Genomic DNA, 13,201 nt, shown 5'->3' on the forward strand with positions numbered 1-13,201 from the left:
CACACAGGTGCACATGAAGGAACACACGCCCTCACACCCCAGGAGCAGCACAGGAGCCCGCACTGTGGCAGGCCAGGTCTCCCCAACAACTGTTTCAGTACTGACTGAGTGGTTAATTTAAATATTAAAAGCCAGTACCCTTATACAAAGGCTGGGATGTAACAAAAGCCCACCAAGAGTTTTGCCCAGGCCTTTCCTGGGCCTTAAATCACGACAAAATAATGAAGGAATTCTTAACAGGACCATTTAGAATTAAGCAAGTTTTATTTTGGGTCTGAAGAAACTCCCCAGGCCTCCACAAACAAATTTATTGGCGGTCTGAAGGAACTCCTCAAACCTCCATGATTTAGCAGGAGATAACAGGAATCACCCCAGCACCTGGACCCATTTAGATAAGTAAATTTACTGAGGTTCCAGAGGAAGAGCTTCGGGACTCAGACCTTAGTCATGGATTAAAAGAAATTAATCACTTATGTCTTCAGATGAATGCACACTTACACATAGACATATAGCTTAGAAGGTGTATAAGCTCTGGAAAACTTTGTAACTTTGAGTTAGTCGGGTGATAATTTCCACGCCTTCTCCCTGTAAACGGTTACAGAAATAAAAACTCTTTTCCTCCCCAGTTTGTGTGCATCTCGTTATTGGGCCACAAGAAGTAGCAGCCCGACCCTCAGTTTGGTCTGGGAACAGTACCACAAGCCATTCTCCCCTCCCTCCTTCCTGGATGGAAAGCTCACACCCCACACCTGAGCCTCAAAGTGCCAGATCACCACACTTTCCCAGCTTCTGTGGCTTCTGGAAATACCCTCCTCCCATAGAAAGAAAGAGAAAGGCCAGGTAGGTTCCTCACACATGTAATCCCAGCATTCTGAATGCCAAGGAGGGAGGATGGCTTGAGCCCAGGAATTGGAGACCAGCCTAGGCAACATAGCAAGACCCCATCTCTACAATTTTTTTTTTTTAATTAACCAGGCTTGGTGGCAAGCACCTGTAGTCCCAGCAACCCAGGAGGCTGAGGCAGAAGGATTGCTTGAGCCCAGGACGTAGAGGCTGCAGTGAGCTAGGATTGTACCACTGCACTCCAGCCTGGAAACAGAGCAAGACCCCTCTCAAAAAAATAAAATTAAAATTAAAAATATAAAGGACAAAAGAGAGAGAGGGAGGGAGGAAGGGAGGGAGGGAGGGAGGGAAGGAGAAACAAGGAAAAGCTCCTGCCATTCCTAGCCTACTTTGGGCTTTGTTTTATTTGTATTTTGTTCTTTGAGATGGACTCGCTCTGTTGCTAGGCTGGAGTGCAATGGCGCAATCCTGGCTCACTGCAACTTCCGCCTCCCAGGTTCAAGCGATTCTCCTGCCTCAGTCTCCCGAGTAGCTGGGACTACAGGTGCCCGCCACCATGCCCAGCTAATTTTTGTATTTTTAATAGAGACAGGTTTTCGCCATGTTGGCCAGGCTGGTCTCGAACTCCTGACTTCAAGCGATCCACCCACTTTGGCCTCCCAAAGTGCTGGGATTACAGGCATGAGCCACCACACCTGGCCTGCCTTGGGCTTTGAATGTAAGGATGCAAGGAATGTTCAAGTTGCTGCCACCATTTGTGACCAGAAGGAGCCAACAGTGCAAACACACAATGTGGCAAGTGAGAGGTTGGCACCAGGGTCCTTGTGAGATCAGTGGGCCCCTGGCCTGGCCCCTGTGCTGCTGACCACTGGCCTTCTTGCTGTAAGAAAAATACCAAACCCCTAATATTTAAACCACTTGGGGTTGGTTTTTGTCGTGTTTTTTTTTTTGTTTTGTTTTGTTTTGTTTGTTTGTTTGTTTTTGTTTTTTTGAGACAGTGTCTGCTCTGTTGCTCAGGCTAGAGTGCAGTGGCACAGTCCTAGCTCACTGCAGCCTCAACCTCCTGGGTTCAAGCGATCCACCTCAGCCTCCTGAGCAGTTGGGACCACAGGCACGTACCACCACACCCAGGTAATTTTTGAAGTTTTTTGTAGAGACAGGGTCTTCCTATGTTGCCCAGGCTGGTCTCAAACTCCTGGGCTCAAGCGATCCTCCAGCCTCGGCCTCCCAAAGTGCTGGGATTATGGGTGTGAGCCACTGCACCCAGCCAATGGATCATTTTAATACATCTCCCACCCCAAACTGTTTTCTCTTCCCCAAGCCCCCAAGCTCCCTCTGTCACTTTGGCAGCAACTAGACTTGGTGGGAGGGGAAGCTTGATATCCACGGCCCGTAGTATGTAGGGTCCAGCCCTATGGGGCTTAGCGGGTGTTCTCCCCGTGTGCGGAGATGAGAGATTGTAATAAATAAAGACACAAGACAAAGAGATAAAGAGAAAACAGTTGGGCCCGGGGGACCACTACCATCAAGATGCAGAGACTGGTAGTGGCCCTGAACCGGCTGGAAGTGCTGATATTTATTGCATAGGAGACAAGGGGGCAGGGTAAGGAGGGTGAATCTTCTAAGTGATTGACAAGGTGAAGCAAGTCACGTGATCATAGGACGGGGGCCCTTCCCTCTTAGGTAGCCGAAACAGAGAGAGAAGGCAGCATACGTCAGCGTTTTCTTCTATGCACTCATAAGAAAGACCAAATACTTTAAGACTTTCACTATTTCTTCTATCGCTGTCTACTACGAACTTCAAAGAGGAACCAGGAGTAGAGGAGGAACATGAAAGTGAACAGGGAGCGTGACTATTGAAGCACAGCCCCACAGGGAGGGGTTTAGGCCTCCGGATGACTGCGGGCAGGCCTGGGTAATATCCAGCCTTCCACAAGAAGCTGCTGGAGCAGAGTGTTCCCTGACTCCTCCAAGGAAAGGAGACTCCCTTTCGTGGTCTGCTAAGTAACGGGTGCCTTCCCAGACACTGGCGTTACCGCTTGACCAAGGAGCCCTCAAGTAGCCCTTATGTGGGTGTGATAGAAGGCTACCTCTTGCCTTCTAGGTCACTTCTCACAATGTCTCTTTAGCACCTGACCCTATACCCGCCGGTTATTCCTAGGTTATATTAGTAATTAAAAGCTAATGATTAATAATGTTTATAATAATGATTGATAATTGTCCATGATCATCTCTACATCTAATTTGTATTATGACTATTCTTATTCTATTTTCTTTATTATACTGAAACAGTTTGTGCCTTCAGTCTCTTGCCTCGGCACCTAGGTAATCCTCCGCCCACAGGAGTGAGAGGGTCATTTTCAGCAAAAGACACAGAAAAGGCTTTGAGGCTCCAAAAACTTAAGACTTGAGGGGAGTAAAGGATTAGAGGCAAAAAAAAATAAAGCTTGATGAGTCAGAGAAAGGCCTTCCAGCCCCAAGGCTAGAACAGGCTCCTGGGCCAAGGAGGAGAAAAACTGGAGGAGGCTTGTGCTTTGAGGTATTTCAAGATGTTTCAGGCACATCTCATACTTTTCCTGCCCCAAGCGTTTCAGTCATTTAATCAGCTGTTTCTCTAAGGAGCTCTGGTTCCTTTTAGTTGATAACGCTTTTTTTTTTTTTAAAGAGATGGGGTCTCGCTGTGTTGCCCAGGTTGGAGTGCAGTGGTGCAATTTCTGCTCACCGCAACCTCCGCCTCTCAGTTTCAAGCGATTCTCCTGCCTCAGCCTCCCGAGTAGCTGGATTACAGGTGCGTGTGCTACCACTCCCAGGTAATTTTTGTATTTTTAGTAGAGACGGGGTTTTACCATGTTGGCCAGGCTGGTCTTGAACTCCTGACCTCAAGTGATCCACCCGCCTCGGCCTCCCAAAGTGCTAGAATTACACACATGAGCCACTGCACCTGGCAAGAATGCATTTTTAGAACCAGATCTGGATGCTCGTTGTGGTGATTACTACTGAAGCGTTAATTGTGTTTAGGTCATTTTGGCAGACAAAGCTAGGAAACTCACAAATACACACACATACATGTATGTCTATTTACATATCTTTCCATTTATTTATGTTAAAACCCATGAGTTTACTCTAATATCTCCCACTCTCCTCCAACGCTACAGGGTTCCTTCTACTCATCACCCTGTAAAACCAGAAAATCTAAGACAGGTCTCAGTTAATTTGGAGAGTTTATTTTGCCAAGATTGAGGACGCACGCCTGTGACACAGCCTCAGGAGGTCCTGACGTCATGTGCCCAAGGTGGTCGGGGCACAGCTTGGTTTTATACATTTTAGGGAGACATGAGACATCAATCAATATATGTAAGAAGTACATTGGTTTTGTCTAGAAAGGTGGCGACAACTCGAAGCAGGGAGGGGGCTCCAGGTCACAGGAAGGTGAAAGACAAATGGTCGCATTCTTTGAGTTTCTGATAAGCCTTTCCCCTGTAATCTCAGCTACTCAGCAGGCTGAGGCAGGAAGTGGAAGTTGCATGAGCTGAGACTGAGCCACTGCACTCCAGTCTGGGTGACAGAGCGAGACCCGGTCTCATAAAAAAAGAATGCCTTCACCATCTGGGAATGCAGTCCAGTAGGTCTCAGTCTTATTTTACTCAGCCGCTATTCAAGATGGAGTTGCTCTGGTTCAAACATCTCTGACACTTCGACACTTCTACCCCCTAAACATCTCTGAAGATCACCCACTCCTCTCCGCAGTCATGACCTCTACCCAAGGTCATGCAACCATCACCTCCTGCCTGGACAGCTGCAACAGCCTGCCAAATTCTGCCTGCCCAAACCCTTGATTCCAACACAGGTCCTCTAGACCAGAGCTTCTGAACATTCAGCTGCCTAGAAATCGCCTGCAGAGTTTGCAGAAACACAGAAACTCTGGGCTGCATTCCCAGCAATCTAATTCTGATTCAGAAGGTCCCAGGTCAACTGAGAATTTTTACTTTTTTTTTTTTTTTTTGAGATGGAGTCTTGCTCTGTCACCCAGGCTGGAGTGCAGTGGCGCAGTCTCTGCTCACTGCAATCTGTGCCTCCCAAGTTCAAGCTATTCTCCCACCTCAGCCTCCTGAGTAGCTGGAATTACAGATGCCCGCCACCACGCCCAGCTAATTTTTGTATTTTTAGTAGAGATGGGGTTTTGTCATGTTGGCCAGGCTGGTCTCAAACTCCTGACCTCAAGTGACCCGCCCACCTCAGCCTCCCAAAGTGCTGGGATTACAGGTGTAAGCCACCGCGCCCCGGCCTAATTTTTGCATTTCTCACAAGCTTCCCTAAGGCATCTCCTAGAGGAAACCAAGATGTTACGGAGGCTGACGCTGCATATCTTCAGGTCACACTTCCAGCCGCAAGACTCTCTCTGCTGTCCAATACAGTACCCACTAGCCACATGTGGCTATTTAACTTATTAAAATAAAATGTGCCAATACGGTTTTTTAAAATAAAATTATTAAAATAAAATTTGCCAGGAGGCAGAGGTGGGAGAATCGCTTGAGACTAGGAGTTTAAGACCAGCCTGGACAACATTTTTTGTCTCTACAAAAACTACGAAAATAAAAATAAATAGATAAAAATTTAAAAAGCCGGGCAAGGTGGCATGCACCTGTAGTCCCAGCTACTCAGCTACTCAGAAGGCTGAGGCAGGAGGCTGGCTTGAGCTTGAGTTCAAGGCTGCAGTGAGCTATGGTCAAGCCACTGCACTCCAGCCTGGGCGACGGAGTGAGACCCTGTCTCATAAAACAAAACAAAAATAAAACAAAATAAGTAAATACAAATACAAAGTAAAAATGAAAGCTAATCCTAGGTCCCTCTCCTGCCCATAAGAATTCAGAGACTCCCCAGTGCCTACAAACCTCATGCTTTTAGGAAGCATAAAGGACTTCAGGAGGCAGGAGGGCAGTTGGAGGGGGATGGTGGAGGTGCTGCTACCTGACGGTGGAGGGGGAGGCCGGGGCCAGACCACCGAGAAGCCCCTAAACCCGCACAGCAGGAAAACATCTCCGCAGTCCCTGCTCTACCAAGGCTGGAGGAGGGCCACAAGCCTTGAGCTCATTGGCTGGCGGTGGCAGGTGGTGGGGGCGGACTGCCAGCGCCTTCCTTTGACTGGCTATTTTCTCTCAGCGGAAAGCCAATCATTGCGTGCAGGCGGTGAGGGTGTGGCCAGGGTCGCAACACAGGCCCCGCCCCGAGTCCCGTTGCCCACACGCCCCGGGCGCGCTGGATTGGCGGTGAGTTCTGACTCCGGCCTCCTTCGAGACCGTTTCGCTCCGGATGTCGCCCACCTCCGACCCTCTCCCAGTCGGAGGGCGGGAAAGAGGAAGACAGATCCTTCCTCCAGCCGCGGGGCACCCCCTTCTCCCACCTTGCCCTTCCCCCAGCCCTGCAGCCCCAGAGTGTAAATATCCAAGCCCGCCCTCTCTGCGCTCAGTGTCCCCATCTGGGATAGGGGCCGGGATAGGGGTCGCGCTGGCAGGAGGCCTGGCAGCCTCCTCTGCAGGGGGAGGAGGGAAGGGGGAAAGGAGGGGATGGGCGATTGAGGTGGACCTCGAGACAGGGCAACGGTGTCCCCACAGGAGCATGGCCCAGGAGGAGGGTGGGAGCCTGCCCGAGGTGCGGGCGCGGGTCAGGGCCGCGCATGGCATCCCCGACCTGGCCCAAAAGCTCCATTTCTATGACCGCTGGGCTCCGGACTACGAACAGGTAAACTCATCTGGGGCCTTGCCTCCACTAGACCAGCCTCCATTTTTCTACCTGTAAAGTGGGGAATCAGCCTTGCACCCGGGGGCGGCTGTGAGAACGAAGTGAGGCCTGGCTAAGAACCCTACAGTCCTACCCCTTCCAGAACCCGCCCCACAGCTCTGGATTGGCAGCCCCATCAGGGGCCATGACCTCCTGAGGGGGGCTGCCTGGAGGAGGTGCTATTGAGAAGTCACTGTGGGGCCGGGTGCGGTGGCTCACACGCCGTAATCCTAAGCCCTTTGGGAGGCCGAGGCGGGCGGATCACCTGAGGTCAGGAGTTCGAGACCAGCCTGGCCGGCATGGTGAAACCCTGACTCTACTAAAAATACAAAAATTAGCCAGGCCCACGTGGTGGCAGGCGCCTGGTAATCCCAGCTACTCGGGAGGCTGATGCAGGAGAATTGCCTGAATCCGGGACGCAGAGGTTGCAGTGAGCCAAGATCTCTTCACTGCACTCCAGCCCGAGTGACGAGGGAGACTCTGTCTCAAAAAAAAAAAAAAAAAAAAAAGTCATGTGGACTCAGCAGAGAGAGCCGCTTGGCCAGGAGAGAAGGTCCCTGGAGGGCTGAGTCTACTGTACAGTGGGCTGGGGGCTAACTCTCCAGTCCTGGCCCTTTAGCAATGGGAAGCACCTCATGCCTGGGCGTCCCCTCATGCTAGCCCCAGCCAGGCTTGATCCCCAACACACACAGCTTAGCCTGGCAGACTCTGAGACCACCCCATAAGGGAGATTCCACAAACACTGGGGCACTGGTGTTGTAGGCCCGGCACTCTTTCCCCAGGATGTGGCCACCCTGCAGTACCATGCGCCCCGCCTCGCAGTGGACTGCCTCACACAAGCCCTTCCAGGCCCGCCCCACAGTGCCCTGATCCTGGACGTGGCCTGTGTCACAGGCCTAGTGGCTGCCGAGGTGAGGCTCTTCCGGATCCCCTGCCTACTCCTTAGCCCCGCACTTCCTCAAATCTCCTACTGCCCCTGGCCCCAGAACCCTGCCCCGCACCTCAGACTCACTGTTTCAAATGCATGAGACAGGACCAGGCATACTGTGGCTCACACTTTGGGAGGCCAAGGCAGGAGGACAGCTTGGGGCCAGGAGTTTGAGGTCAGCCTGGGCAACATAGCAAGACCCCTGTCTCTACAAACAAATTTAAAAATTAGCCAGGCAGGGTGGTGCACGCCTGTAGTCCCAGCTACATGGGAGGCTGATGTGGGAGGATCACTTGAGCCCGGAAGTTCAAGGCTGCAGTGAGCTATGATCACGCCACTGCACTCCAGTTTGGGCGACAGAGAGAGACCTTGTCTCAAAAATTTAAAAAAAGCAAACGCATGGGCCACATTCAGTGCAGAGTCCACTGCCCTGCCAAGGTGCAGGGACCCAGCCGGGAAGTGTCAGGTGTGAACCATGACTGAGTCTCCCACCCCTACCCCAGCTGCGGGCTCCAGGCTTCCTCCAGCTGCATGGGGTGGATGGGAGCCCAGGGATGCTGGAACAGGCCCGGGCCCCCGGCCTCTATCAGCGCCTCAGCCTCTGCACCCTGGGCCAGGAGCCTCTGCCCAGCCCGGAAGGTACTTTCTCTCCCACCTCCACACCCCGAGGCCCACCCTCATGAAGCCCTTTCCCTTGCTGATCCTCCATCCCCCTCCCACACTAAGCTCCCAGTCCCTCACTCAACCCTGCACCCCACGATCTGACTGCAGCCCAGAACTGGGCCATACTTACCTTATCCTCTAGGGGACCTGGGTCCTGCAGATGCGGGTAGTAGCCTCGTCCCACCCCTAGGGTGGTCTGAGGCCACACCATAGACAAAGTACCTTCCAAGCATCACACCATGTCCCCACCCCCCCACACACACACAGGGACCTTCAACGCGGTGCTGATAGTCGGTGCCCTCAGTGACAGCCAGGTGCCCTGCAATGCGATACCTGAGCTACGTGTCACCAAGCCAGGTGAGGAGCAGCCCAGCCAACCACCCCCAACCCCCGTCACCATATACCTTCTCCTGTGCATAGTGCAGACACAGGCCCCAGAGCCCCTCAGGCTAAGCGAGGGGCAGCGTCCTGCCCAGCGTCACACACAGCCTAGCCTAACATCCCAGCCACCAACAGCAGACCCAGGCAAACAGGCGGGGCAGACAGGTGGCCAGCTCGGCTCTTATCCATGGACGACCAGGAGCAACTCCACCCTCCTCTGCAGCCTCCATTTCCCAGCCTGGGAGTCAGGTGGTATAAATGCTACAATCCAGTCCCCGTAGGACTGCAGTGAGAATCAGGTGAAATCCTGTCTCTAAGGTTTTTGCTTTGGTCCTGGCCCACAGTGAGGGCTCAGTTCTGTTCCTTCCTCTCCCTGCTTCCTCACTCATTCATAGACTGCCTTTGGGGCGTCTCTTTCTCTTTGCTGGTCTCAGTCTTCTCATCTGGGAAATGGGGCTGCTCAGGGGAGATGAGAGCTGTGAGCACCGTTTGTAAACTTTGCACATTGCGCTGCCCGGGCAGGTGTGTTTCCCGTCTCCTGCTGTGTTCTTGCTCAGCGCTTTGCTCTGCTCTGGGCAGAGGGCTCAGACCCTGCCCTCTGGGCCTTGATCTCCAACCCACTGGGGCCCAGGAAGGGGCCAGAGAGCACAGGGCCTGGTCAGAGGTGGCCCCACGAGAGCCGTGAGTGCTCACTGCTCCCAGAATTTATTTATTTATTTAATTTGAGACAGTCTTGCTCTGTCACCAAGGCTGGAGTACAGTGGCACAATCTCAGCTCACTGCAACCTTCACCTCCCAGGTTCAAGAGATTCTCCTGCCTCAGGCTCCCAAGTAGCTGGGATTACAGGAGCCCACGACCACACCCAGCTAATTTTTGTATTTTTAATAGAGACGGGGTTTCATCATGTTGGCCAGGCTGGTCTTGAACTCCTGACCTCAAGTGATCCGCCCGCCTTGGCCTCTCACAGTGCTGGGATTACAGGCATGAGCCACTGTGCCTGGTCCTGCTCCAAGAATGTAGAGAAGAGAGGCATTTCCGAGACCAGGTGAGGAATCCACGTGGGGCGCACCCTAAGGCAGAAAGGAGAGGGGCTGAGCATGAGAACGAGGAGGCGCTGGCTGGCTGCAGGACAGGAAATCATAGAGGTAAAAATGCTTCCTCTCCCTCCCATCTCTGCACCCCTTGCCAAGCCCAGCAGAGGCTGTGGCTAAGCCTGGGCAGGTCTGGGCAGGCATCCGGGGAGCCCTGAAGGCTGACAAATGCAGGGACACGGATGGGGTTAGCTGGAAAGGTCAAAGTTGGGCCCAAGAAGACAGGAACTTTCTACTGGGTAAAGCAGCCAGGATCGGACTTCCTAGCCCAACCTGTGCTTGCTAAACCCTTCAGCCCCATCAGGCTGCCCATGGGTGACAGTCTCCCCTGCTCCGGAGCCTCTCCTCTCACCGCGCTCCCTTCTATCAGCAACACCCTGCTTCTCCTTACCCCCTCCTCCAGGAAACCTTCCCAGACCAGTCACTGGGGCTTCCCCATCTCTCCTTCTCAGTGCACCTGAGGCCACCCTGGGCACACGATAGGTGCCTGGAACTGAGGTGACAAGGCCATTCAGCCAGCACTTACTGTAGGGCACTTCAAACACACATACCAGCCTTCCTGTGATGTTAGATAATCATCCTCTCTGTGCCAGCTGGGAAACTGAGGCCCAGAGAGGTGAAGGGATAGCCCAAGATCCAAAGCCCACATGGGAACTTTCTTCCTGTCCATTCAGACACAGTCACATCCTCCAGCAGAGGCGTGGGTGAGTGGTGAGGAGGGTGTCTCCTCAATCCAGGAGAATTACATCAAGAATTCCCCACCAGGCACAGTAGCTCACACCCATAATCCCAGCACTTTGGGAAACCGAGGCAGGGGGATCCCTTGAGCCCAGGAGTTCAAGAGCAGCCTGGACAACATAGCAAGACCCCATCTCTACAAAAAAAATGTTTAATTAGCCAGGCGTGGTGGTGAGCACCTGTGGTCCCAGCTACTCAGGAGGCTGAGGTGGGAGGATTGCTTGAGCTCATGAGTTGGAGGCTACAGTCAGCTATGATTGCGCTGCTGCACTTCAGCCTAGGAAATAGGGTGAGATCCTATCTCAAGAAAGAAAAAAAAGGGGGGGTGGGCAGGCACAGTGGCTCATGCCTATAATCCCCAGCGGGCAGATCACCTGAGGTCAAGAGTTCGAGACCAGCCTGGCCAACATGGCAAAACCCCGTCTCTACAAAAAATACAAAATAGCCAGGCGTGGTGGCGCGTGCCTGTAATCCCAGCTGCAAGGGAGGCTGAGACAGGAGAATCACTTGAACCCAGGAGGCAGAGGCTGAAGTGAGCCAAGAGCATGCCATTGCACTCCAGCCTGGGTGACAGAGCAAGACTGGGTCTCAAAAAAAAAGAAAGAAAGAAAAAGGAATTCCCGATGTAAAAGACACAGAAAGACTGCCCTGGGAAGGAAGCTGGAAGAATTTCTTGCCTTGAAGGGACAACCATCCCCAGCAGAGATGGCCCAGGACTGTGGCTCCTGCCCCTCCCCGACCTCACCTACCCCTCTCCCCCAGGTGGGCTGGTGTGTCTGACCACCAGGACCAACTCGTCCAACCTTCAGTACAAGGAGGCTCTGGAGGCCACCCTGGACAGGATGGAGCAGGCTGGGACGTGGGAGGGCCTGGTGGCCTGGCCTGTGGACCGCTGGGAGCTGGCTACCTCCGAGCTGGAGGTGGTATCTGGCATCTCTGCCAAGGATGGCTTCATCTCCGGCATTGTCTACCTGTACCGAAAGCGGAAGGCGACCCAGGTTGAGGAAGTGAGATCCAGCCCCCAGCCCCCAGCTGGCCCCTGACTCCATGTGGCCTTAGCTGGGCCCATCTGCTGGGCCTCCTCTGCCTCCCCTGTAAAATGGGACCTCCAAACCAACCCTGCCCCTCAGAAATGCCCTGCCTATTAAATGAGCTCCCAGAAAACAGTGGCATCTGTTCCTGTGGGTTCCAGAATCGAGACGTGGCAGGGTGTGGTGGCTCACACCTGTAATCCCAACACTTTCGAAGGCCAAGGCAGGAGGATCTCTTGAGACCACAAGTTCAAAACCAGCCTGGGCAACATAGTGAGACCCCTATCTTAAAGAAAAATAGTAAAAATTAACACTTTGGGAGGCCGAGGCGGGAGGATCACTTGAGGTCTGGAGTTCGAGACCAGCCTGGCCAACATGGCGAAACCCTGTCTCTACTAAAAATACAAAAATTAGCTGGGCATGGTAGCACACCCCTGTAATCCCAGCTAGTTGCGAGGCTGAGGCAGGAGAATTGCATGAACCCAGGAGGCGGAGGTTGCAGTGAGCTGAGATGGTGCCACTGGGTGACAGAGCGAGACTCTGTCTCAAAAAAAAAAAATTGGAAAAATCAGCCAGGTGCCGTGGGTGCATGCCAGCTATTTGGGAGGCTGAGACAGGAGAATCACTTGAGCCTGGGAGGCAGAGGTTGCAGTGAGCCTAGAGCACACCACTGCACTCCAGCCTGGGCAACAGAGCAAGACTCTGTGTCAAAAAAAATAAAAAAAAGAAAAGAAAAAAAGCAAGAAATGATGGAGAAGACCCCTTCCTGGGGCCTCCCTGGATCCCTCCTTCCAGAGTGCTGGATCCGCTCACCTCTAACTTACTGACAAGAAAATGAAGCCTGAGCAAGCTTGGAACATGCTTTGCACAACAGTGGCAGGGCAGAGACTCAAGGCCAAGGCCAAGCCCAAGTGGTTGCTGAGGCCCAAGTCCTGTCCTGGACAGCTCCCCCACCCAAATTCGGAGTCCAAAATCCCAAGCTGTAGGTCTGGGCCTGGGCCACACTTGGTTTCCTCATCGATCAAGGGATCAGAATGCCGAGCTCTGGGCGTGGCTTGAAGGCTGCCCTCCAGGTGAAAGGCATTTGGTGACCCTCAGCACCTCAGGGATGTGAACAGGGCTGATAATAATTTCTCCATCCAAGAGAATGGGAAGACTTCATGGGGGAGGAGGCTGGGAGCTGGGCTTTCAGGATGAGCAGGATCCAGAAGGGTGGAGAAGGGAAAAGGGACATTCCAGGCTGGAAGCAGGGACCGGCTGTGCAAAGGCTGGGAAGGGGGACCTGTAGGGTGACTCAGCAAAGAGGAACAGACCAGCCTGGCTGCCCAGACAAAGCTGGAAAAACAGCGGGGTGGGGGTGGCAGGTGGCCCATACCTCGGAGCTGGGAACCCACGTGGGGACGTCCCTCCTGGGGTCCCCAACCCTTCACCGGGGTCCCAGGCATACACTGTTTCCTGTATATGGGTTTACCCTCCAACCCATATACAGTGGACAAGGTGATACCTTGGGGGCCCATTTAATTTCTTTTTTAAGGTGATACCTTGGAGGCCCATTTCGATTTTTTTTTTTTTTCATTAAGAGATAAGGTCTCGCCCCGTCACCCAGGCTGGAGTGCAGTGGTGCGATCAAAGCTCACTGCAGCCTCAAACTCCTGGGCTCAAGCAATTCGCCTACCTTGACCTCCCCAAGTACAGGGATTACAGGCATGAGCCACCACACCCAGCTAATTTTTTAAACTTTTTGTAG

General features: G+C 53.0%; 1 protein-coding gene across 2 annotated transcripts; it reads left to right on the forward strand.

The window, feature by feature from the left end:
- Nucleotides 1-4,304: 4,304 nt before the first annotated feature.
- On the forward strand, nt 4,305-12,970 carry METTL27 (methyltransferase like 27). Of its 2 annotated transcripts, XM_055114501.2 has the most exons (5): nt 4,305-6,110; nt 6,456-6,582; nt 7,404-7,532; nt 8,053-8,188; nt 8,480-12,970. In XM_055114501.2, exons 2-5 carry the CDS (start codon nt 6,460-6,462, stop codon nt 8,872-8,874), a joined length of 783 nt encoding a protein of 260 aa, XP_054970476.1. In that variant the 5' UTR covers nt 4,305-6,110; nt 6,456-6,459; the 3' UTR covers nt 8,875-12,970. The 2 variants fall into 2 exon arrangements, with proteins under 2 accessions (XP_054970476.1, XP_054970475.1); XM_055114500.2 differs by having other exon boundaries at nt 4,305-6,582.
- Nucleotides 12,971-13,201: the final 231 nt, after the last annotated feature.

This window comes from Pan paniscus, chromosome 6 (assembly GCF_029289425.2).
Source record: "Pan paniscus chromosome 6, NHGRI_mPanPan1-v2.0_pri, whole genome shotgun sequence".
NCBI lineage: Eukaryota > Metazoa > Chordata > Mammalia > Primates > Hominidae > Pan > Pan paniscus.